At 41.0% G+C, this 24156-nt stretch overlaps 2 protein-coding genes across 2 annotated transcripts; one reads left to right on the top strand and one right to left on the bottom strand.

Annotated features, from left to right (window-relative positions):
* Window positions 1-1078: 1078 nt before the first annotated feature.
* Window positions 1079-8163, top strand: mrps22 (mitochondrial ribosomal protein S22). The gene is made up of 8 exons (XM_022193029.2): window positions 1079-1211; window positions 2018-2175; window positions 2273-2437; window positions 2743-2886; window positions 3855-3938; window positions 5681-5826; window positions 5928-6036; window positions 7735-8163. The coding sequence occupies exons 1-8, from the start codon at window positions 1085-1087 to the stop codon at window positions 7825-7827; spliced, it is 1026 nt and encodes a 341-aa protein (XP_022048721.1). The 5' UTR covers window positions 1079-1084; the 3' UTR covers window positions 7828-8163.
* A 57-nt stretch (window positions 8164-8220) lies between these two features.
* Window positions 8221-22759, bottom strand: LOC110950454 (coatomer subunit beta'-like). Its single transcript, XM_022193028.2, has 22 exons — window positions 22663-22759; window positions 21969-22106; window positions 21750-21836; window positions 20892-21018; window positions 20593-20741; window positions 20320-20466; window positions 18196-18295; window positions 17938-18080; window positions 17177-17376; window positions 16004-16114; window positions 15803-15891; window positions 15584-15690; window positions 15354-15497; window positions 15043-15173; window positions 14191-14398; window positions 13749-13859; window positions 12400-12614; window positions 12201-12293; window positions 11301-11481; window positions 11074-11145; window positions 9253-10257; window positions 8221-9130 (listed from the first exon to the last, which is right to left on the bottom strand). Exons 1-22 carry the CDS (start codon window positions 22663-22665, stop codon window positions 9041-9043), a joined length of 3651 nt encoding a protein of 1216 aa, XP_022048720.2. The 5' UTR covers window positions 22666-22759; the 3' UTR covers window positions 8221-9040.
* Between the last annotated feature and the right edge of the window lie 1397 nt (window positions 22760-24156).

Raw genomic sequence — 24156 nt, 5'->3', positions numbered from 1 at the left:
CAGAGTAAAACCACAAAGAAGATAAAGAAAACAGGACTGTTGGATTCTGATATAAACACACAATATGTCTGAATGTGCATTATCATTCACTGTCTTACTGAGGGTAGAAGTAATATTTTACTTTCCTTCTGATGTTCTTATGAAGGCATTGCAGGTTTACAGGATATCTGGTAGTATAGTGCCACCTAGTGTATAGTGCCACCTTTTCATTTCATTTTTTTAAAGTATCATTTTTTGTTAATATCCTTATTGAACACTGTATTTCTAGGTGAGTCAAAAAAATAAATCAGGTTGTCAAACATATGGCCCGCGGGCCAAAACCGGCCCACCACAGGGTCCAATCCAGCCCACAGAACGACTCTGTAAAGTGTAAAAATTCCAGAAAAGACATTAACTGCAATTTGCAAATTTCTAAACTATTAATTTAAAATAATTCCTAGACCATGACAACTTGTGTTTATCATAAGGTAAAATATTTTATTGCTCTTTGTTCTTTTGTCATTTTTTGTCTCATTTTTGTAATATTTTGTCTTGTTTTTGTTGGGGCTTTTTTTTTGTCTTTTTTGTCATTTTCCTCACATTTTTGTCGTTTTGATTTTGAACTCAGATGAGTTTGACCCCCCTGATGTAAATAAAACCACAGACAATATATTTAAGCAAATTTTGGCCTTTTGAGTTGATATTTTGATATCTTAACATTGTTTTGAATGTAATTGTTGTTGTTTTTACAGTATGGTTGTTGTCTGTTGTTTTGTTTTGCAGTCCTGCGCCCTTGATTCAGTTTCTGCAACTCATAATATAGAAAAAGATTTGCTTTACTTTTGTTTGTAGAGGATATTTTCTTTTTTTGATAAAAGCCACTCAATAAATGTAGAGCAGCAATAAACACATTAAAATGTTATGTGTTTCTCTTACTAATCCGTTTGTTTTTATTCTTTGAATAATTCAGTCGGCTGTAATAGCCTTCGGTCGATTTTAAATGAGAATAAAGAAATTAATTATACACAAACTACATATCCCATGACACCTCGCTGTTCGAGTGCAAGTTCAAAGGTCATGTCGCATAGATGAGGTAATAACAAAGATGGCGGCGCTCGGTACAGCACGGTGCTTTTTCCGGAGCTACTCTCGGGTGAAAAATGTGCAGAACAGCAAGCAAATGTTGATGAAATGCAGCGTCAGGACGTTTTGTAGTGAAACCCAAGATAATGGTATGTGCCTATCACTATGAGTGTCATTTTAATTGAATAATTTACTTGGTTGTAATGCTGACCTTGTAGCTTGTTTCGTTAGCCTCGGTGCTTACAGCGCTGGTGTCAGAAGCTCATAACAAATTTGGGCAGTTTAAACTTGCCTTACGGATTGGTGCAAATACACAGCTTGTAAAGAATTATTTAAGCTCTCTTTCAAGCAATTATACACACCCTGTTATTTCGGCGTTACAATTGCAACTGTAGCTTCATGCTGCAGTCTAATAATAACATCTCCAGCCGTGACTTTTGTAACGTTAAGGAACTTAGTTTGACAAAGGTAGAGGGCAAGAACTGTACTGAAGTTAGCTGTTAAAGCCTAGCTGTAATTATGAGTGTTGGTTGGTGTATTAGAAGCATGTCGAGCTCTATGAAGTTAGAAAAGCAGTGTTATACAAGCACCTTATGCAGGGTTTGCCAGTAGGTAAGGTATCTACAGTAATTATGGCTATAATTGACGCACAGTTTGGTTTGACTTGACTACAGTTTAATGTAAATCCTAAACCACAGGCTTTAAATATGATAATTGTATTGTTTCAAACTGCTATTTGGCTTTGTAATTGGTTAACTGTTCAGCCCCTGTTCGTCAGACATTATGTTAAGCGAACTCTGTTGCAGCAACATTTTAGAGCAAGCCCTAAAATGTAAGAGACAGCATTAGTCAGCCTATAACTGTCATATACTTAACCTAACTTTCCGTTTATGTTTTTTATGTACAAACCATTGCAAATAGTTTGTTCAAGCCGTTAAATCATATAACTTTGCAGCCCCCACAGACAATGCAAAGCCCAACTTCTCGGATCCGGCTGTGCAGGACATCCTCACCAGGATAACAGGCCTGGATCTGCAGAAAGTGTTCCGACCCATTAAACAGGAACTGAAGCCGCCCGCATATCGGCTCATGACAGAGAAACAACTGGAGGAGGTGCCTTGTAGATGAAGTATAACAGCTCCTTTCAATCACACACCCACATCCCTGAAACACCTGCTTTATCCAATCCTTTGTATGTGTGTGTTTCCAGGCGGTTGACCTCGCCACAGAGCAAGCTAAGAAGCTGCTGCAGATGCCCCCCGTCCTGCCGGAGAGGAAGCCCATCAACGATGTGCTGTGTGAGGATAAAATGCTCGATGGCATGGACACAGCCAAATATGTTTTCACGGACATCACCTACAACATCCCACATAGGGTATGTTCCTTTGTTTTATTGTGCATGTGTGTAACTCAGTTTAAGATTGGTTATATCCTGATATGTGCCTCAGCATAGCCAATGGCTTGGTGAGCTGACATATACGGTATATTGAAAATTACATTTTGGAGGCATGGTTTTCTTGCATTTTCACCAAGATATTAAGATTTAAGCTTATTTAACTTCCAAATCCTTAATGGCCTAAGGTTCATCTTATTACATTGTTAATCAGTTTAGGTCTCTTACATTACTCACATCTACCCTTTACCTTGAAGAAATGTACATGCTGTTTTTCCTTTCCTCAGGAGAGATTCATAGTTGTACGAGAACCTAATGGGACTCTCAGGAAGGCGAGCTGGGAGGAGAGAGACCGGCTCGTTCAGGCCTACTTCCCCAAGAATGGTCGCAAGATCACAGCACCTCTCATCTTTAAAGAGGAGAACCTCAAGGTAGTAAATGGACCGTTCTCCCAGCTCTCCCGTCTTTGTTTTCTTTACTTTAGTTTTCACTCAAACACTCAACGATAGACACTTTTCACGACAGTTAATGAGATACACCTGTGCTTCTTTTAGTGTCCGTTGTTAAAAAAGGTCTATTTTTTGGTAAATGTGAGTGGTTCCTGTATTTCTTTCTTACATTGAACTGTGACAGAGAATCACAGAATTTCAAGAGTTTTTGTACAGATACAGACTTTTTACACTGTCACCAAATCATTCACTGAATATCTCAGACTAGAATGTAGTATGGAGCTGGGCAGCAGTTATTTTGACTTGCCTTTGTACCGAAACACGTGTAATTAATGGCATTAATTATGACTACATAACGTGTGTCTTTTTGTTGTGAAAGGCTTACTATTATAGCTTACTGGAACATTTCAATTAATACTCAGTGTGTGATTAATTGCATCTGTAATTTTATTCCTTTGACCTCAGCAAGTCAACATGTAGATCATCTTTACTTTTGATTTATTGCACATTTCTTCATGTTTATTAACTAATATATTACTGCTGTACGTCTTGAGGTGATGCTACACTTGCACACATGACAGACAATGAACAAACACCCAGATAAGATGTCACAGCATCCTGGTGTTTACTTTACCTCAGATTTATTCAGCCTATTCAGTTTTTTGAAGTAGCTGGTTCCTAGCAGGGATCCGGATGTTATGTTTTCAAGACATGGACAAAATAACCACAAGTAGCGAGCATTTAATAGAATTTAAAGATGGGTGTAGAAGCTGTTTTAACTGAAATGTGAGCCAGGATGTGGTGTCCAGTTAGATGTGTGAATGCCCACACAGTCTCGAGAAAGAGTCAAATTGTACAAAATAACTAAAAAGATTTGTTTGTGTGCAGTGAGTATGATGGGGTTTTGAGTTTCTCTTTTTAACTTTGTTATCCATCTTCCTCTGTATTAGCTGGTGTATTCCCAGGACCGTCACGAAGATGTTTTGGACCTGTGTCTGGTCCAGTTTGAACCAGACTCCTCAGAATACATCAAGGTAAGCTGACAGTGAACTTCTTGTTATTTTTTTGTGATCAAACTTTTATTTAAACTGCATGTCTATATACATATTTATGTGCAGCTCAAAGTTGGACAAATGAAAACATATACATGATAAACACAAACAAACTCATGGCATCATCTAAAACCACATAAAGAGAAGAATTAAGTTTAACGATAAATGAGAGAGCAGCAAGGGGTTATGAAACGTGTTGAAATACGCAATCCAGACACAAATATCACTACATCTCCACTTTCAATTCAAACAGACACCTCTCTCCCAAGGGCTGCACAGTGCTGGAGTGGTTAGCACTTTTGCCTTGCAGCAAGAAGATCCACGGTTCAAATCCCGGCCTGGGCCTGGGATCTTTGCATGTTCTCCCGGTGCATGTGTGGGTTTTCTCCGGTCTGTATATGTAGCCCTGTGACAGACTGGTGACCTGTCCAGGGTGTCTCCTGCCTTCGCCCGAGTCAGCTGGGATAGGCTCCAGACCCCCCGCGACCCTAGTGAGGATAAAGCGGTGTATAGAGGATGGATGGATGGATGGACTTCTCTCCCAGCCTGTTAAATATGTAAAGTCAATTTAAATTGAAGTAAGCAATAACATTAGCCCATAAATTCATAAAGGAACCTAACTTGTAATGGAGTTGTGCTGTTACTTTTGCCATTAAATACACTTCCTTTAATCTCTCTCTCCATTGGTGGAGGGTGGAAGGCAGTGGGCTGAGCCAAGAACAGTTATGGATGTGTAATTGATATGCCTTTTATTTAATCCATCACTTCCTCTGGAATGGAGCCGATTATATTGAACAATGGCTCAAGTGACAAATCAGCACTTAAAATGGATCTTATTTCTGCCTTAGTCCCCTCCCAAAATAGTTTCAGTTTTGGACAGACCCAAAATATGTGAGTGTAGTCTCCAACTTTGCCACAGTTTCTCCAACATAAGTTGTTGTTTCTTTCATCAAAGGTTGAGATTATGAGGGGTGCTTTAAAATATCTCGTCTTTGCTTTTCAGTTAAATTCTTGCCATGTTGGGCTGTTGGTTGTTTTGTGTCCTGAATCACACATCTCCTGCCACACCTCAATAATCCATCCATCCATCCATCCATCCATCCATCCATCCATCCATTCTCTACACACCGCTTTATCCTCATTAGGGTCGTGGGGGGTGCTGGAGCTTATCCCAGCTGACTCGGGCGAAGGCAGGGGACACCCTGGACAGGTCACCAGTCTGTCACAGGGCTACATATACAGACAGACAATCACACTCACATTCACACTTACGGGCAATTTAGAGTAATCAATTAACCTTAGCATATTTTTGGACTGTGGGAGGAAGCCGGAGTGCCTGGTGAAAACCCACACATGCACAGGGAGAACATGCAAACTCCATGCAGAAAGATCCCAGGCCCAGCCCGGGATTTGAACCGGGATCTTCTTGCTGCAAGACGAAAGTGCTAACCACAACTCAACTGTGCAGCCCCACCTCAATAATAACATTCATTTCTAGTTGGACATTCAGCTTCTTGTTATTTTGACCTGGTCACGAACTGCACTGAGATTGGTATTTATATAGAGCTTGTTAAACCATGAAATTTCCCCCGTCACAATCTATGCGTTCTTTCTTGATTTGATACAGAGCGTGGGTTGGATAGCAGTGTGCCGAGTATCTACAAACAAGCAAAACCACTCCGGGTTCTGTTGAATCATGTTCATTCTGTGTACCTGTTGTTTAGGTACATGCAGCCACTTATGAGAACTTGGACAAGCACGACAAATATGATCTGCTGCGCTCCACCCGACACTTCGGAGGCCTGACGTGGTACCTGGTCAACGCTCGCAGGGTTGACGGGCTCATCGTGGACATGCTGAAGAGAGAGCTGTGAGTTTTTGTTGCGACTGTTTTTATATTGAGCTTCACCAGCCCTCTAATACCTGCTGGCAAAGAGCTTGGATCTAAGCCCTCGGTGTTTTTGTTTCCAGGTTCCAGGACGCTGTTAGCCTCGTGTCTCTGTTCCACATGGTCCACCCCCACAGTGAGTCAGCCCAGGAAGCTGCCAGCCAACAGGCCACTGGCATCGACCTGCTGAAGGTGAGAACAGCTCCACCACAACCCGGAATATCTGCTGATTCTTCATCTCTGTTGGTTTTGCGTTGTGTATGTTATCATAAATCGTGCTCCGAGGATAAAAAGGAATCAATTTAGCTCTGGAGAGGTCAAGTCAAGGCCGTCTCATCTAAGGTTTCCTGTATGAGAGGTTTGGGTTTTTCCCCAGCGTGGGAACTGTGAGGCCGAGCCCAGGATCCATCAGGTCTTATTAGTGCTCACAGCCCCTTGGCCTTGAAGCAGTGGGGAGGGACACTGAGAATGACAACCATTTAATGTGAACACTTAGAGGCTGGAGACACGAGTTTGTGTCCGTCTGCTGCAGTGGAGGCCTCTCATTTGGTCACGGTTGATTGCGGAGTACTACCTGAGTTGTGTTTTAGTAAGTCTGCTGCTAGTGGTGTTCGTTTTTCTCAGTCACTTTGGTACATTTCTCCAATCATCCTCGACATTTGCAAAACACTAAGTGCATTTCTCAAAACAGTTTGTACAAATGACAAAACACCATAGCAAAAGTCAGTCTTTTGATCAAAATCCTTAGTTCATCTCTCAAAAGTAAATATCTGTGTCTATGAACATGTCAGTGGCATCAGAATGAGCAGTCCTTGTGTCATTGTGTGGATGAGACAGTCAGATTGCTGAGTCATGTTGTCATTGTAACACTGTTCTCTGGAGGGATGTTCTGATCTAAACTATGGAGGAAGTTTTGATGACGATTATTATAAATTATAAATTACACCTTAGTGTATGAGGTAGACTGACTGCAAGAGACTGGACAAGACTCACATTTACGCTTTTACTGTTTGTACTCCAATTTGTTGACAGACCACGTTATTGTGATACAGAAAGGAAAACAGCGCTGCATAGCACAAAGAAAAAAAGATCAACCAGGGAACAATTCACCAATTCAGAACAGATTCATAAAGAAGTCTGATGGAAATGAATAGAAACATCCTCGACATATTATGACAAACTTGTTCAACCATTTTGAATGTAAAGACTTATGTGATGAACTAATGCCTAAATGTTGTGGAGGATGAGACGATTAAACAGAGACTCATTATGATACATTTTGATCAACATGAAAAAATCAGTTAATAATGTAGGAAACGGCAGAGAATGTTAGCTCCACTGGAAACGGTGGAAACGAGTCTTTTCGGTGCTTGTTTCAGCGGCGGAGGTCGGTGGCCCGAACCGGTCCTAAACTGGTCTGAACCAGTCAAAACTGGTCAGAGTTTTGGATTGTAGCATTTCTTCAGATTCCTGCTGCGTTTGCTGTCGAACGTTGTGGTTTAGATGTCGTCGGATCAGCGAAGCAGGTGACTTCTGACACTCAGAACCTCTTCACACCTTCTTCATGTTTCTGTAGATTTGACTTCATGTTGTTGTCTTTGAGGTTTGAGTCCAAACTGTGTTAATTCAGCCAACATTTCGATGTACCAAAGCAGATGCAGCTTGTTCAAAGAAATGAGAAACTGCTTTTTGATGTGCGCAAGTGACACAGTGATGTGAAGATTGAAGAAGTAGTTTTGAGAATTTTAATTCTGATCTGACAAATGCACCAAAGAGACTGAGAACAACTGTAATACTATGATTGTACTGTAAGACTACAGCCTAGCTTCGGTGTAATTTGGATGACCGATTCTCTTCCATTTCGATGACCTCTGACCCTTGTCCCTGCAGATCTATGCCCAGAAAGAGTCCCAGAGGTCGGGCTACATCGAGCTGGCTCTGCAGGCGTACGAACAGACAGCTGCTGAAGGCTCTGCTGCCTGACTGGCTCACACATGCATAGAAATATAGAAATTCATCCACAGTGAGGAATGGTACCCAGCACCAGAGACACTGAATGGAAATTGCCTCCCATTTGTAAAACATGACAGCTTCTGTTCTTTCCCTGTGCCAGTCCAAGAGTAAAATGTGCTTCTTCACTGAAAGGAAGGCTTTACACTTCACAGCCATCAGTTTGAAGAATTAACTTTAAGGCATCTTGCACGATGGTTCAAGATGAGAAATGTTTATCATTTCTCATGGAGAGGAAGTGTCTTTATGCGAGTTAAAGTTTGTGTCAACTTATATCATGTACATAACTAAATAAAGACAGTGTTTGTACTTGTGTGTCGTCTATATTCTGAAGCCTTGATAACAGAGGACACTCCACATTCACAGTAGCATCAATTATCTGTTTATTCAAAAAGAGAAGGAGCAACAAAAAAAGTAACTGGAATAAGGTTTTAGTTTATTTGCTGACCTAAGAACAGCACCATGTTTTCACCTTGGGTTTGAGAGATAAACATGCATCGAGGAGATCAACAACAAAAAGCAAATGAAGCCAAGAATAGAACCAAATAAGGAGTGTACACTACCTTTTCTTGCTTAAAATGTTGGAATTTATTTTACATTTAAAAAAGTAATTCAGAAGAGTTGTGCTGCATAGAAATGTATAAAATACTGTTCTAATTCAATGGCTTTGTCGACACCCTGATCAACAGCAGTGCTATGAGGTATTAGAAGGCTTTCTTTAATAATGATAGTTTACATTGCTGTCAACAAGTAGAGCAAAATCCACTTAGGAATGAGATACAGGAAACCCCCAGTTATTTATGTGAAAGTACGCTAATAAGAGCTTTCGGTAATCCCTGTTTGTCTCCTGTTTTTTTTTTTTCTACAAGACCCTACTGAATGGGTTTACATAGAGCTTAATTACAGCCTGCCTCATCAGAATTGGTTTATCATGTTTACACAATAATTTATGCAATTTGTGCCCGCAGTAGCATGAATGTGGGAATCCCTGTAGGAATTACAAGTTACAGTAAATCTTACAAATGACTATTTTAGCCAACAAACAAGAAAGCAGATGCTTGTTTATTAATATTCAAAGGCAGTATGATGTGTTGACGGCTTGTTTTTGCCATAAATAATGGCCCTTTCTGTTATTTGGTCACTGAGGAAAACTGGCTTGCAGAAAAAATGCGAAGTTTTGCTTTTTCTAATCGCCCAAGAAGTCCTCATCGAGGTTGATATCTGTGGTGTCGATGTCTTCCAGGTCAAAATTGTCCAGATCCAGATCATCCAGAGCCTACAGGTAGACAATATTGACAGGATTATGACTTTGTATGAACAGCATTCAGAAGTATAAGTTAATATTCATGCAAATATTAGTGAAGTTTTGCAACAGGCTTAAAAAAAAAGGCTGTGTACCTCGTCATTCATCTCTGCCTCGAGGTCCTCTGCCGGCTCCTCGGATCCCTCAGGACCTGCCTCCTCTTCCTCCTCTGCAGGAGCTGCTGCAGGGGATGAAACCTCTGGCTCAGCCTGTGGAAGAATCGCAGACTCCGGTTTGCCCTCCGGCTTTTCCGGAAGTGCTGCGGTTTGTTCCTCTTGCTCTAATTCTTGTGTTGGAACTGGTTTCAATACTGGCAACATATCTCCAAGTGAGTCTAGCAGTGGATCAAGGGCCAACTGTTGGAAAGTTTGGATCGGAACAGGTTCATCCAGCAATGGACTGTTTATGGTTTCAAAAGAGATGAGCTCCTCTACTGCTACCTGTGAATGTGCTGTTTCTGTAACAAGTTCCTCAGTAACAGACGTCTCTTTTGTTTCTGCTGCTCCAAAGTCCATCAGGGGAGGAACTTCTGAGGAGAAGAGATCTGTCTTCAGCTCTTCGTAAGTGGTCATTTCCTCACTTGTGACTACAGCATCGGCTGTCAGACTGGTACTAACCAGGACATCCTCTACTGCTACTGCTGGCTCACTTGGTGCTTCTTCTGTCAACATGATGGTTTCTGCTGCAGCAACCTCAACATTAGGTGGAGCTTCTGTTGACTGAGACGTTTCCTGAACATCGACCTCAATGGATTTGACATCTTCCACAACTTCCATCTCTGGCTCTTTTGCAGGAAGCTCAATTACAGGCTCCTGCACAATTTGTTCCTCTACAGAGACTAAAGTATCTGCTTCAGCAGCAGTGTCCTCCTCTACTGCTTCCACCTCACAAGACGCTGGTTGTGCTTGTTCTGGTTCAACAGGTTCTTCAGCTCCGGTGTCAGGAACAGAGGCTGTTGGGAGAGATGTTTCTTCTGTTTCTGCATCAGGATGAGTGCACTCCTGGTTTAGTGGAATGAGCTCCTCCTCCACTGCTGCTTCTGAATGTGCAGTTTCTGCCACTGTTGATACGAGGATTTCGCTCACACTCTCCACCATTTTCTGGAAAAAAAAGAAACATATCTTCAGTCCAACCTCTATCAGCCACAGAAAAAATCTTCTAATATCTGTTTCTACTTCGGATTCGGTGTTTCTGATTACAAGAAAGGACTCCTTTGCGTGCTTATTTATATGTTAAAGTTGTGTCGTCTTGAATGTAAATGTTTGCTATGGCTTTAATACAACACGACAGGGTATTTCACATAAAGAACACGCTTCTGCAATATGTAGCACAGAGCAGGAGAGGGAGAAGGTTCAGTGCAGACAACAAGGGCGAGTTGGACAGAATTATATCGGACAAGTGTTCTCAGTTCTTGCACAAGCTGAATCAGGGATGGATTTTTAAAAGCTATTTTTCATTCTGAGCACAAAAGACCAATCGCCCTTGCTTCTCACAGTGAATCCATTACTGCATTTTCTCATCAGTTTCATCATTTATTAGCGAATGCTGCTGCCTGATGTCTGCCAGTGCGCAGTTAAGCCTTGGAGTGGACATTAAGTTAAAAATATAGGGATGTACAGACAGCGTGATTATGGCTGTAATTGTATGACGGTTTCTTTTCCCTGCATTCTGAGGGCAGCAATAATGTTAATCTTTCAAAGCAGGATAATACATAATAGAACATTCCCGTTTGCATGTTTTACACAGTGCTGCTGCAGCGTTATGAAACTGTGACAGAATTGCATTCAGTCTTGTGCTGGTGTGTCGTCTTTACATGTAGTTAAAAGTGTCGTAGCCGTTTATTTAGGCATGAGAGCAACATGTATGATCACCATATGTTAAAGAGGCTATGCGGACATGCAGACTGTGGTCCTCACCTCTGGCTCAGTGAAGTCTCCTTTGGGCATAAATCTAGCAGATTCCTCCAGAACATTACAATCCTCGTTTGGCTGAAGAATAGAGAAATGGGCAAAATGTAATTTTAAACACGCCATTTGATATTAAATAGATGCTCAAAGCGTGGACAGCTTAAAACTGGGACAATTTTTCCAACTTATGCAATGATTTAAGTTTTAAATACACTTCCTCTGACTCTTCCACTGACCGTAACGAGCGGGTATTCTGCAGCAGGCCTGACCCCGACATGAGTCTCCTTCAGGTACTGCTCAGCCAGCAGGGCTTGCTGGAGGCCAGGGAACAGGTTGCTGTACTGGGTGGGGTCAGCCAGAGCATCTGCTGCTTTCTGGTTGACCTTGGACAGACTGTCTTTCCACAGCTTCACCACCCTGGAAGAAAAGAAGAAAACACAGCGATGCAGAACGGAAAAGAGATATTTCCCTTAACCTTCCTGCTGTCCTCACCAAAAAATATTGTTTCCTTGTCTGGAAAAAAATCCAAAAATTCAGCAAAAAAAAAATCCTCAAAATTTCTGAAAATTGGCAAAACCTCGAGGAAGAAAATTCAAGTAATTCCTTAAAAGTATCTCTTAAAAGTTTTATTTGAAAGAAAAAAAACAAAAAATTGGCAAGAAAATTCTTGTAAATATTTTCAAAAAATGTGTAAAAATCTCCCCAAAAATTATAAAAATATCTAAAGTGATGACAAATATAAATCGGTAACATTCACATCACATTCACATAAAAATCAACCAAAATCCAGCGATTTTCGCTGGATTTTGGTTGATTTTTATGTGAATGTTCTTAAAGAAACATTTCTGACATTTCTTCTTTTCCACCAATAAATGTTCAGAGATTTCCCAAAAATGCTAAAAAATGCGGACATCAGAAGTTTCACTGTGAATATATATATATTTTTTCACATTTTCAAACTTTAAACTGGGTCAATTTTGGCCCGCAGGACGACACAAGGGTTAATAAAAACATCCAGTAAAAACAGATTTTTTTTCCACTGATTATGACCTGAATTTTATACAAATTGCAGCACACACAGGGACATAACACACTGACACAGCTACATGTTATGCACTCATTAGAAACTACTGTACCTTGGGACCTGGCTGGGCATATATGTTCTTGCCAAAAATGCCGCCTCTGGCAATCGATCGGTTTTGATTAGAAGTTCCAGACATTTGTCCAGTCTGGGCAAACACAAAACAAACAGTGATGAGTAAAATCATTAATCCTTTTGACATAGACATCATTTCAAACAGCCCCCTTCTTATTCCCAGCATCCCAGACACTCACCTCCCCTGCATGAAGAAGGTAATAAAGGCCACGTTGGTCTTCCCATCCCTCTCTGCCCCCTCTGCCAGCTTGCCCACCATGTCTGCGTTGCCCGAGGTGGTGGCCAGCAACAATAATCCCCCGTAATCCTGCGCTTGGTGCAGACACTCCTGAGCCAGGCTAAACTGGCACTTTGTAGTCGCGAGCTCAGCCAGCTGCTTCCATTTCTGTTCTGACTGAAGTCCCCGCATGTCGGGGTGCCAAAGAGACAGGAGAGAGGATTATCGCAGGATGAGACGCGTGAATCTCAACAACAATACACCAGCAAGGAGGTTAAATCTGGAATGCCACTTAGAGAAGGAAAATATCTGACGCTGACGTTGTACAGCATTACAAATGAATTTCAGATTACTTTATTACATACAAAGATGCTCTGAAGAGACTGTTCAGGTAGTAAAGCCTCCATATTATCTTTGGAAACTATGAAGATATAAGGTATGGAGATAATATAATAAGTTGCAGCAATCTTGGCAGCATATTGCCCTCTTATTCATGCATTTTTCTGATGCGTGGCATGAAGTTCTGCATTCATGACTCAGTCTCTTTTATCTGTTTATCTTGTTCATACTAGGATTATGACTAAATACCTTAGCTTTGGATGTGCGCTATGTTTAGTCCTTATTAGCAAATATTAGCATTCTATTCCACTAAGCTGAGATACTGAACATTACATACACTTAACAACAATTTTACAATTCTACAATTTCATTTTGCAGACACTTTTGTCCAAAGCGACGTACAACACAAGCAAGAATTCAGACATAAGGAAAAACCTGTAGTAAGTGCAAAAAGTGCTTCAAGTGTGATTGGTCAAGGGTGTTGCCATCAAGTTGCAACAACACCTTCAACAGCAGCATACTATTCACATTCTGAGCATGCAGACCGTTAGCATTTAGCTGAAAGCGGCTCAGTGCCTAAGGACAGCTTCACAGAATGGAGTTAAATCGCTAATATTTATATAGCAAATCCGAAACAACAAATCAGTGAGGGAAAGTGCTTTTCAGTCAAGAAAATGGATAATAATATAGTTAAGACCCTACAATGTTGTATAAAATAGAAAATTTACCAGACTAAATTAATTAATAAGGCCAAAACCCTAAAATATTAATAAATGTCTAGTTCAGATATATAGGTTAAGACTGCAATATAACAACAAAGTGATCAGGTTAACAACCTACAATGTGATACACTTTAACAAATTAATTGACTAATCTGAAATCCAATGAATCCCCAGATGTCCTATGAGCAGCATGTTGGTGATAATAGAGCTGCTGCCATACAGTAGCTGTAGATGCAGCCTCTGCTCTGACCTCTGCCTCCACTGCCAGTTGGTAGGCTGTTTTGAGCTCTCCCAGTTGCAGAGCGAGTTCAAACTTGTGCTCTGGGTCGGTGGACACAGCCAGGGCCTGCTGCCTGAAGCCCTACACAACACAAGAAAACACGCAAACAGTTAAAAAGAACTTTTTATTCCACACGTTGTCCTCTGTCGCCCGTTGAAGCAGAAAACAGCAATATGTGAATCTATGAGTGAAAAAGTGAAATGGTAAAGAGGTCGCATGAGAAGCAAAACCTTTCCTGAAATAAGCACATTTTAAAAAATACAGAAATTCTGCTCAGAGGGATTCCTCCATCTGGCTGCCTGATGTTCTGTAAATTATGCATTCATGCAAACCCCGAATCTGTAGTCAGTTCAAGCAGAAAGAAAAGCAACATGGTGGACTTCCAAGGGCAAATGTTGGAGGGCGTGCATACCTGTTTCTCCAAGAAGAGGGCCACCCTGGTCCTCTGCTCCTTAGGGATTGTGGGTAGAACCTTGTCTGCTGTGCTGAAATCCTTCCTCATGACAGCCGTCTGGTACTCCAGCATAGAAAGCAGCAGGGCGTAGCTGATGATGTTCAGCTCCTTGTCCCCGAGGTAGAGACGGTCGTCCTTTGGGATGTAGCCCAGCAGATACATGGTCCTATGCCAGAGAAAGACCTTCAGTGGCTTTTTCAAAACATTTTTTGGGGTTATTTCTCCACCAGGGAATGCAGCAGAGTTATGTGACAATCGGTGTATGTTTGTCCGTCTGTTTGTCTGTCTGTTAGCAACATTACTCATAAACGGATTTTGGCAGTGATGCGGCTTATAGTCTGGATCAATGGGTTTCTTAAAGATTTCTGTATCACGTGATTACGATCCTACTGCAAATCAACCGCCGCAAACTTATCGGGACTTATCGTTGGAAATGATACAAGGAACAATTGTGGGGGTGTTTCTGAGTCCCATCAATTCCCACCGCCCGCTACATATTTAGGTCCCGTGATTTGTTATCTGTACACAATGTACACATGCATAACACACGCCTGTGTTTAGCGCAAGGTTATTTTTTTATTACAGATTTCATCCGTCGGAAATAATACAAAGACTGAGCAGCCTTGGTGGAGTACTGCGCTCTCTTAGTGCTTTTCTTGCTTCTAATTTACTGGACAGAAATGGACAGCATGTGAAAGTAAAACAGCACAAGGCACCACGCAAATATTTTCTCTACATCCCAGAGGAATTTATCAATAAACCAAGACGTGTTTGAGTTGGTATTTCTTTATGACTTTCCGTGTATTGTACCTGTCCATGTGAGCTATGGTGATGATCTCCCCTCCAACATAGTAGTTGAGTCTGTTTACAGAGCTGGTGTAGATGAAGCAGTCTCCCACCCAAACCCCCGTCTTCACCACCTCCTGGACCTCCCCCAGCACCTGGTCAGCAGGAAGCAACAGGACAGACAGTCATGAAGGGGATAACTGACAGCTGAAGAGAAGAACTTGAAAAGCACACACTTTTTCTTCACACTACCTACAGATTTGCACTTAAATAGACCAGCCCACAATTCAGTTACTGCATAGGTGCACAAAAAAACAATTACGCGGGTCTCTGACCTCGAAGGCGTCCTCTATTCCATCTTCTGTCATCTCTGCCTTGGACTCCTGGGCTGCTGCCACTTGCTCTGGTAGGTAGCGCAGCACAAAGAAAGACTCATCTGTAGCGATGCACACCAGCTCCCCAGAGTCAGACCAGAAGATCTAAACACATAAATACAAAGAATTATAAGACGGACAAAGCAATAAATTGAATCATTACACTTTTTGCCCATTAGATTGTAACTAACATATTTAGGCTGGATCTCAATTCGGCGGATCAGTTCGGCGTTCTCCCAGTCGTAGAAGGCCAGACCACTGTTTGATCTGACTCCCAGTAAGAAGCCACCAAAGATACCTGCGGAGCAGAAGAACATAATTACACACAGAACTCCTCACACATACATACTATAGGCAAAAACACACAAAAGCCTGTCATGTCAAATGAGAAAGCAGAACGTGAAGCTCACCTTCAGCCCCAGAGTCAGGTTTAAAAGTCTTCTTCTCCTTGAAGTTCTTAAATATTTTCACTATACTGCTGCCTTCTCTGGTGGCATACCTACAAATACAACATGCACCGTTAATGCACCTGGCTCACACTTTGTGTTCAGACACAAGAGTGGTCTTATTTTTTCTCATCTAACTACTGAACTCTTCCTTTAAAGACTTACTGTGAGGAGTCATGAGCCCAGACAAACTCCAGAGCAGACCCGAAGCTCTTGTTCCTCAAGGCCATAGCGGTATAGATGATATATTCCCCATCTCCACACACCACCACAAATCTGCAAGGATGCACAGACACGAATTACACACATGTGCAAGTGTCAAATCAAACTACCAGACAAAAGTTTGGACACACCTCCTCATTCAATGCTTTTTATTTATTTGTATTATTTTCTACATTGTAGATTAACACTGAAGATTAACACTTTTTTGCTTACGACATAATTCCACATGTATTCTTTTATAGTTTTGACGACTTCAGTAGTAATCTACGATGTATAATCTAATTAAATAAAAACCATTGAATGAGAAGGTATGTGTAAACGTTTGACTGGCAGTGTGTGTTTATTTTAGAGGAATTTCGCCATTTTCCGAATTTTTTAAACATATTGTTACTCCAGATTGGACAGAAATGTTTATTAACATCCCATTTGAAGTTTTAATTCATTACCTCAAGATTAAGAATATATCAGTAGTGTTATAAACAATAGTGGAAAGTGACATTTATTCAAGCACTGTACAGTACAAACTGTTTCAATATACTTATGCTGTTATATTTTACACTACTTTATACTTCAACTCCACCACAGTTCAGAGGGAAATATTGCACTTTCTACTCCACTACATTAATCCGACAGCTTTATGCTCTGAACTTTATTTCAATAAGTGTCCAATGATCCAAAATCTTAGTGAAAATCAAAGACTAGAACAGACTTCTTTCCTCTCTCATTAATCATGTTCGGAGCCCTCAGATTTATCTTGTTTCTCTGTTTATAACACTGTGTATAAAGTAGTTCAGACCTGCAGCAGCTACAATAGCAACATGCTGCTGATACACTGATGCTTCACTCTATGTCATAATATATCAGTTAGAGGGACCAAAACAGCACTTTTATTCCAATATTTTAACTGCATTTCGCTGCCAATAGGCACACTGACTGGATTTGTTTACACTGCTGTGTTTGTACATTTTCTTAAAAGATGTGAATGCTTGGTTATAAATATTTAAAGCATGTCTTAGTAGAATGTAAAAGAAATCCACGACCCAACAATCAGACTGTGCACACTTCAGGTTAACCCATGACTTCTCATCACAGATACTTCCACCTCCAGTTCCTTACCTCCCGTTGGGGCTGTGTTGAATGGTCTGTGGGTAAATCTCACAGCTGCCCATGTCTTTGACACCCAGTGGGAGCCTTTCTCCGTCCTTTATCTCAGTGTCCCCCAACGCCTTCAGGTTGGCCTGCTGCACCTCGGAGTGTCGAGCCCACATCACCTTCCCACTGGAGTCCATGGACATGGCCGGCTCCTCCCGGCCCAGCTGAGGATGGAGGAAAGAATGCAGTGATAGTTAAAGGAGGGTCGCATTTCTAGTATAACAGGTCAACAAGATTTCCTTCAGCTTACACAATGCAGGCTGTTATATCTTTTAACTCCACCTGACAGCGTATTATACAAGCTCCAATAGCTGCTGTGGAGGATAGAGAGGTCACGTCCTCTATTTTCTCTGGGGGATTTGTGGGGTTTTTATAATCCATGGTGTTATTTACAGGTTAAAATTGAATCTTCATGTTCAGTGTCCTGTTAACAAGAGACATTACTTTATCAGTGCTTCCCAGCTGCAGCCCCACTGACAGGAAAACGAGTCAATTCATTAAGCCACTACACAAAGTTGGAGACTGGTATGAAGACAAGCTGAGCAAGGTGCTGATGTTTTCTGTCAAAACTAAATAAATAATGTCCAACACGACTGGCTCCTATCGTCCTCCTCAAGTCATTAATCAACAAACTATACTGTGGAAAAAAGGAGGAACTGATGTTTTCTGAACATTTTTGTGTTCAGTTGAATATGAAACTGTCAGACTCTGGCATATGTACACACCTTGATGATGATGCTGCCTTCATCGTAGCCCAGAGCCACGCTGTTGGAGCCCGGCTGGCCACTGATACACCACACCCGCTCCATGCCATAATTGAGTGTGTTTTCCAGTCGGTAGGTGTTGGAGTGCCACACTCGAACAGTGCCTAGAGGGAGCGACCAAATGTGAGGTCAGAATGAACCGAGGTGCGGCGCTGATTGCAGGCTGAAGAATCGCTCTGTGCGTGGGTGTGTGTGTGGTTTATGAATATTTTTACCCACCGTCCTCTGAGCCTGTGAGGATGATTGGCAGCTCGGGGTGGAAGCTGACGCAGGTCACATTCTGAGCGTGACCCTCCAGGGTCTGAACACAAGTTTTGTTCTGGTAGATAAACAAACAGCACAGTACAGTATACTAATCAGATAAAGTCACTGCCAGTGCTGTTCTCAGCTTTTTTCTGTCAGAGCGCTTACACCTGAGTGGGATCAATATCAACACTGAATATCCACATGAAAATAATATGCACCTCCACTGGACTGTATGCATGTCGAGTTTTAGTTCACATTATAAATGCATGCTTTATAAAACTACACTACTTTCACAAACTGGATATTTAGTCCTCAGAAGATTCATTGATAAACTGCAGACAGTTTTTCTTATTCAGATTGACAGGTAGTTATATAGACAGGCATCACGATTTTTGCTTTTGTGCAAGAAAAGTGTCAGGTGTGATGTGTGATAAAAGACCATCAGCAAGAATGAAAGGAAAGGTGTATAAATGGTGGTGAGACCAGAGATGTTGTTTGGTTTAGAGACACTGGCACTGAGGAAAAGACAGGAGGCAGAGCTGGAGGTAGCAGAGATGAAAATGTTGAGGTTCTCTTTCAGAGTGACCACGATGGAAAGGATCAGGAATGAGTATATGAGAGGGACAGAGCATGTTAGATGTTTGGAGATAAAACCAGAGAGGCCAGACTCAAGAGGGAGAGTGAATATATCAATAGAAGGATGCTGAGTTTTCAACTGCCAAGCAGGAGGAGGTTTATGGGTGTAGTGGAAGAGGAAATAGGGTTAGGTGGAAGCAGATGATATACTGTGGCGACCCCTGAAGGGAAAAGCTGAAAGGAAAAGAAGATTATTTGTTTCGCTGTCCTTACAGATGAAACTACTTGCATTTCTGTCCTCACATGTAATTGGGACAGCACAGTTTAGTTGCCAGATAATTTAATATAGAAGACAGCAGGGTAACAAGAAAGATTTTCAGTTAACAAATTGTTTGTTCTCAGGCAAAAGCTGTGCATATTAATTGTCTAGTAATTGTCTGTTTTTGTTTTTAGCAGGAAGAGGTCAGTGTTCATCTGTTCATAAAATCTGTTGGGCTTCATTTTTCATTTGTGGGCATTCCCACCAAAAAGAGGCAGGTTTGGAAACTGAAATATAAGCTTCCAGTGACACCTAGATGCCAGTTGGCAACATCAGTGTGTTGCTTGGTCTTTAGAAGAAAGTCAAACTTTGGGTGTCCATATGGACGTCTGCTGAATTTCAACAGAAAGTCGAAGGCTCCATTTGGAAAATCAGATTGTAAGCAGAGCTTGCAGAAGACTTGTATCCCTGGCTGGAACTTGCAGAATAGGGTGGAGTGCAGTGATGAATGGTTAATCCCACAAACTTGATTTGACTGGATTGATGTCTCATATGAGAGCAGTTTTACATGGATTTCATTGTTTTTGACCGAAACAACCAACGTTTTTAGAAGTATATTAAAGTATATGTCACTCAGCCATCAATGTTGCTTCTTGTTCCTGTGACTTTTATCCTTTGGTTTTCATCCAAAGGGTCACAAAGTAGACCTTTGTTAAGAGCTCAACAACAGTGGTCAAATGTGACTAAAATACATCTACTAAAATACTGTACAGAACAAATTTGAAGTTCTTGTCTTCGTGGACCTAAAGACTCTGAATGTTTGTGATAAAATGAAGGTTAAAGTGTTTCTTCATGTGGTGAGAAAATCCTCCTATGTGCTGTAGCTTAAACTTCCCCAGCTCACCTACATTCCACACTTAAACCAATCACATCACGATTTGTGAAACTAAACATCGCTGTAGTTCTGTAGGCTGGATTCAGGTCCTCCTCATTTAAACAGCCTCCTATCAGGCCTGAGTGTGGATCTGGTCCTGTGGTTGAGTTACTACAGAGTTATTTGGTTTTGAGGGTCATGAACAGAACTGATGCACAAATGACAAAGGAATTGAAACTGAAAAGCCCTCTGTGTGAGTAAAGACGACTGGGCTGATGCTGCATGGACTAAACCTGAACTGTTTACATTCAGGATACATGTAGAATACGGCCGTGTCTGACATGACACAGAAATAAGAGCGCAATCTGTCCAGTTTGTGTGTGATCACCTGATAATCCCAGATCTTTACAAGGCGATCATCAGCCCCTGATATCAGGTACGGCTTGTCCCCTCCGCTGTAGTAATCGATACAGTTCACTCCCTTCTCATGGCCCTCCAGAGTAAAGTTTGGAGTTTTGGAGCCCAGCTGCCACACCTGCAGTACAACAGTTGAATGGTTCAGCATTTACAAAGTGAAAATCTAGAGAGTAGAACACCGCATTTTAATCTGTTAGTGCGCCAAAGCAATTTTCCTTTGTGAGCTCTCTGTGTGTGTGTGTACCTTAATAGTTCTGTCCAGAGAGGCACTGGCAAACTGGTTGTTGTCTTTGGGGTTGATGACAATCTGCATGACGTAGTGAGTGTGTCCCTCAAACACCTGACTGCAGACCCACTTCCTGTCCCAGTCCCACAGCTTGATCAGCATGTCATCTGAAAGCAAACACACACATCAAACATTAGAAACAGAATGTGTTCATTGAGCCATCCCTTTGTGGTTACAGCTTGAATATCGGAAGCATTAAACCCCCCTCAGGTCACACTTTAAACATAGTTATGTGAGTGTGTGTAGCTGTTTCCTACCACTGCTGGTGAGCATGTAGGGCTGTGTAGGATGGACAGCGATACAGCGGATGTAGTCAGAGTGAGCCTCGAACATGTAGACTCTCTCCAGAGTGTTGTAGTTGAACACACGGATCTGCATGTCATCCTGTGGATAGACAAAGAGATTTCAAAATGGATTTCGCTCTGAATAAAACACAAGGCATTGTCGTCACTTTGTCTTGTCTTGTGTTGTTTTTAGATGTGTTACAATACGAGAGAACTCACTCACTGTAAACTGAATTTACCTAAGGGTACAATAAATATTTTTGAATCTTGAATCTTGAACACAGAAGCTCAGGTTTACTTGCCAAAGGTCACTGAACCAAAGGGAAGCTTAACATAATTTAGTGGGCAAACTTTACTTATTACATACTGGCGCAAAACTTCTGGATGACTATCCAAAGTTGTTTAAATCAATCCACTGGACTTTAAAAGTTCCTTGAAGATGTTTCACCTCTCATCCAAGAGGCTTCTTCAGTTCTGGTGGTGGTTGGTGTTGCCTCAGCTTTTAAAACTCGGTGAGGTGTGTTCAGGGCTATTATTCCAACGACCAATACCAATCTAGGTATGAATGAGAACCTACACAGACTTCTGGATAACTAATCAACTCAAGCATTAGCACAATAAATTCAAATTTACCTAAAAACTCTCTATATTGTATTTTATCTGCACAAAACAATGTGCAAATGACATTCAAAACTGTGAAGGTCACATATAATTACCAATCATATGCTTGATTAGGGTTAGGGAAATATCAACCTCTTTACCATACCATTACTTTGTTTAAGCAGGTAACTTAACACTGATGTAAATAAATGCTTGTGTTAGAGTACTTACTGATCCGGCAATGAGCCAGTGTTTCCTGGCTACAAACTTGGCCACTCTGACCGGCAGATCACACAGCTCAAAGGTTTTCACGATCGCCTGCACACAGGATTAGAACCAGACACACTGTCAGGCTGTATCTCCATCAAATCACAGAAAGCAGGAATGAAAACATGATTGTGTGTTTAAGGTGACTGATTGAACCAGTGTGAATGAGTGCTGGACAGCGACCTGTGTCTCATGGTTCCAGACCACCACAGTGCCGCTGTACAGGCTGACCACCATCCAGGGCTCGGTGGGGTGCAGGTCCACACTCTTCACCCGGTCCGACCGAGCTGTCAGCCTCCGCTTGATGTCCAACCGCAGAGGCTGTGGAGGAAGAGATAATGGAAGGGAGTAATCAGCATTTATTATCTCATCAAATCACGAATCAGCTTCTATCAGTCGCTCTTTTTAGCCAGAGGAAGGTCTGCTCTTGTACTATTGTTTCAGATTGTGCAGACACTTGGGGAGGGGGTGTGTCTGCTGGCTCTCTGCTCATACCACATTTCATATGCATGCCTGCTCCAGAATGACTGGATCCTTGCAGGTCTTTTCATGTCACTGCACGAGTCACTTTGGTTTCTCTGCTTTTAATGTGATAAGTCTAAGTTAAGAATGTTCCTCAAGCAAAACCAAGAAGTTTGTCAACATTTTTCACAGCTGCTTGCAGCGCAGTTTTAGGATGGCATATGGTTGCTGTCTGTTTTACATTTTCAGTTTCCAGCTGGAAGACTGTATGGATCAAACTTACTGTACTTACACTGTACCAAACTAGTAAAAGGACTAGTAAACAGTAAACAACAAACGAACTAAGTTGTGATTATGGTAGTGCATTTTAAGTTATGATAAAGTTGTGTTTGTTTTGTTTGTTTCTTCCACCTACCATGTTTCCACGTCAGTGAGTCTCCGCGGTGTTGTAGGATTCAGAAGCCGGTCTTCCTGCTGCCCTGCTTCTCCTGTGATCAGCGGAGAAAGTTTTGTAATCAAACGTGCAAAAATAACAACAACATGACTTCTGGTGTTGACTTTCACAGTAAAGCTCAAAACATAAAAATAAAAAAGCATGAAAATCGAAAAAAGGATTAAATCGCATAAAAGAATGTGTAAAGACATATATTGCACATAAACATATCTAAAATTATATAGCCTATTTTAGAAACACACTCAAAGCTTGAAGATAGTCCAGATATGATCTTGTAGTTTTTACAGATAATGACCAACCCCAGAGTATCTGTGGCAGTAGGCCGTGGTAATTTTAAATATGTATATAAAAAAGTTAATGTCAAGATTTTACAAATTTTATAATTTTTAAAATGAACTTTCACGATGGCAATGCGGTAATAAAATGCTTTTATTTTGTAGAAAGAGTTCCTCATATCCGGTGCTTCTCTCTGTGACTCCGTGTAACTTGACGCAGCTCCTTTTGGCTACGTGGATCCTGCAGCTCTTCCTGTCGGAGCAGCTGAAGATCCGGCCAGAAGAAGAACACGTTGTACCTGCGAGCTCCGAGAACACTGAAAAAACCCCAAAAACAAACCACAGAGCACCTAAAAAACACCACGTTTAGATTTAGGTCTCCACAATTTAGCCAGCAACTGGTGCTTTGGTCTTTAGTCTCATTTAAATCTGACAGATTTATTGATTAATTTGAATTTTGTCAAAGTTTTCTTTTTCACGTTTCATTTTTTACAGCGTATCATCAGCCCTCTCTTTACATAAATTTTTATTAACATCCAATAAATCTTTTTTATGTTATTTTAGTTACAATTACAGTTTCAAAATGTACGTGTAGACTAAATCAGCATAGTTTCTCTTCTGACCACTACAGTCAGTTTTTATTTCAGCTCATATCTTTGATGGTAGTGATCTCATTAATCTTTAAATAGCATTCAAATCATTTTAGAACAAAATGAGTCTCTGTGCTGTTGTACTATACACATACAAACATGCATTTACTGTGTACATTTATGTAGTTATTTGGAGGATAATTCATTATTTTGAGCCAAAAAAAAACAAAAAAAAACATAATACTGTAACATGTTGAAGTGTGAGTGGGACTTTTAATGGAAAATGTAGAGTAGACTTCTGATAAGTAAATGCATTACAATAGCAAGAAGTGTAATATTAGATATCTAAATGACTTACAAGCCCAAAAAATATCTTCAAAAACAAGGAAAAAACAACAAACTAATAATTTTATGTACTGGCTTGCTATATGGTTAGCCTGCTAGCTAGTTTGTCCAAAATTAAGGCATTGTGTAGAATAGAATTAGTTAATTATTGGAACATTACTGGACTAAAGGGACAAGAACTGGACTGGTGGCCGGAAGTTAATATGAGAAAAACCCTACTTTCTCGAGATATAGTGCATACTTTA

Source organism: Acanthochromis polyacanthus, chromosome 13 (genome assembly GCF_021347895.1).
Source record: "Acanthochromis polyacanthus isolate Apoly-LR-REF ecotype Palm Island chromosome 13, KAUST_Apoly_ChrSc, whole genome shotgun sequence".
Classification (NCBI taxonomy): Eukaryota; Metazoa; Chordata; class Actinopteri; family Pomacentridae; genus Acanthochromis; species Acanthochromis polyacanthus.
The sequence above is the reverse complement of the archived record's forward strand: the minus strand, read 5'-3'. Positions and strand labels throughout refer to the sequence as shown.

Bases quoted from the DNA above. Each gene is read 5' to 3' on its own strand.
- mrps22 (XM_022193029.2), top strand. From the start codon at position 1,085: ATGGCGGCGCTCGGTACAGCACGGTGCTTTTTCCGGAGCTACTCTCGG. The intron at 2,176-2,272 runs GTGCCTTGTAGA...GTGTGTTTCCAG, and splicing joins CAGAGAAACAACTGGAGGAG to GCGGTTGACCTCGCCACAGA. The intron at 6,037-7,734 runs GTGAGAACAGCT...TTGTCCCTGCAG, and splicing joins CTGGCATCGACCTGCTGAAG to ATCTATGCCCAGAAAGAGTC.
- LOC110950454 (XM_022193028.2), bottom strand. The intron at 21,837-21,968 runs GTCGCTGTCCAG...TCCTGTGTGCAG, and splicing joins TCTGGAACCATGAGACACAG to GCGATCGTGAAAACCTTTGA. The intron at 12,615-13,748 runs GTCAGAGCAGAG...CGGGGACTTCAG, and splicing joins AACTGGCAGTGGAGGCAGAG to TCAGAACAGAAATGGAAGCA.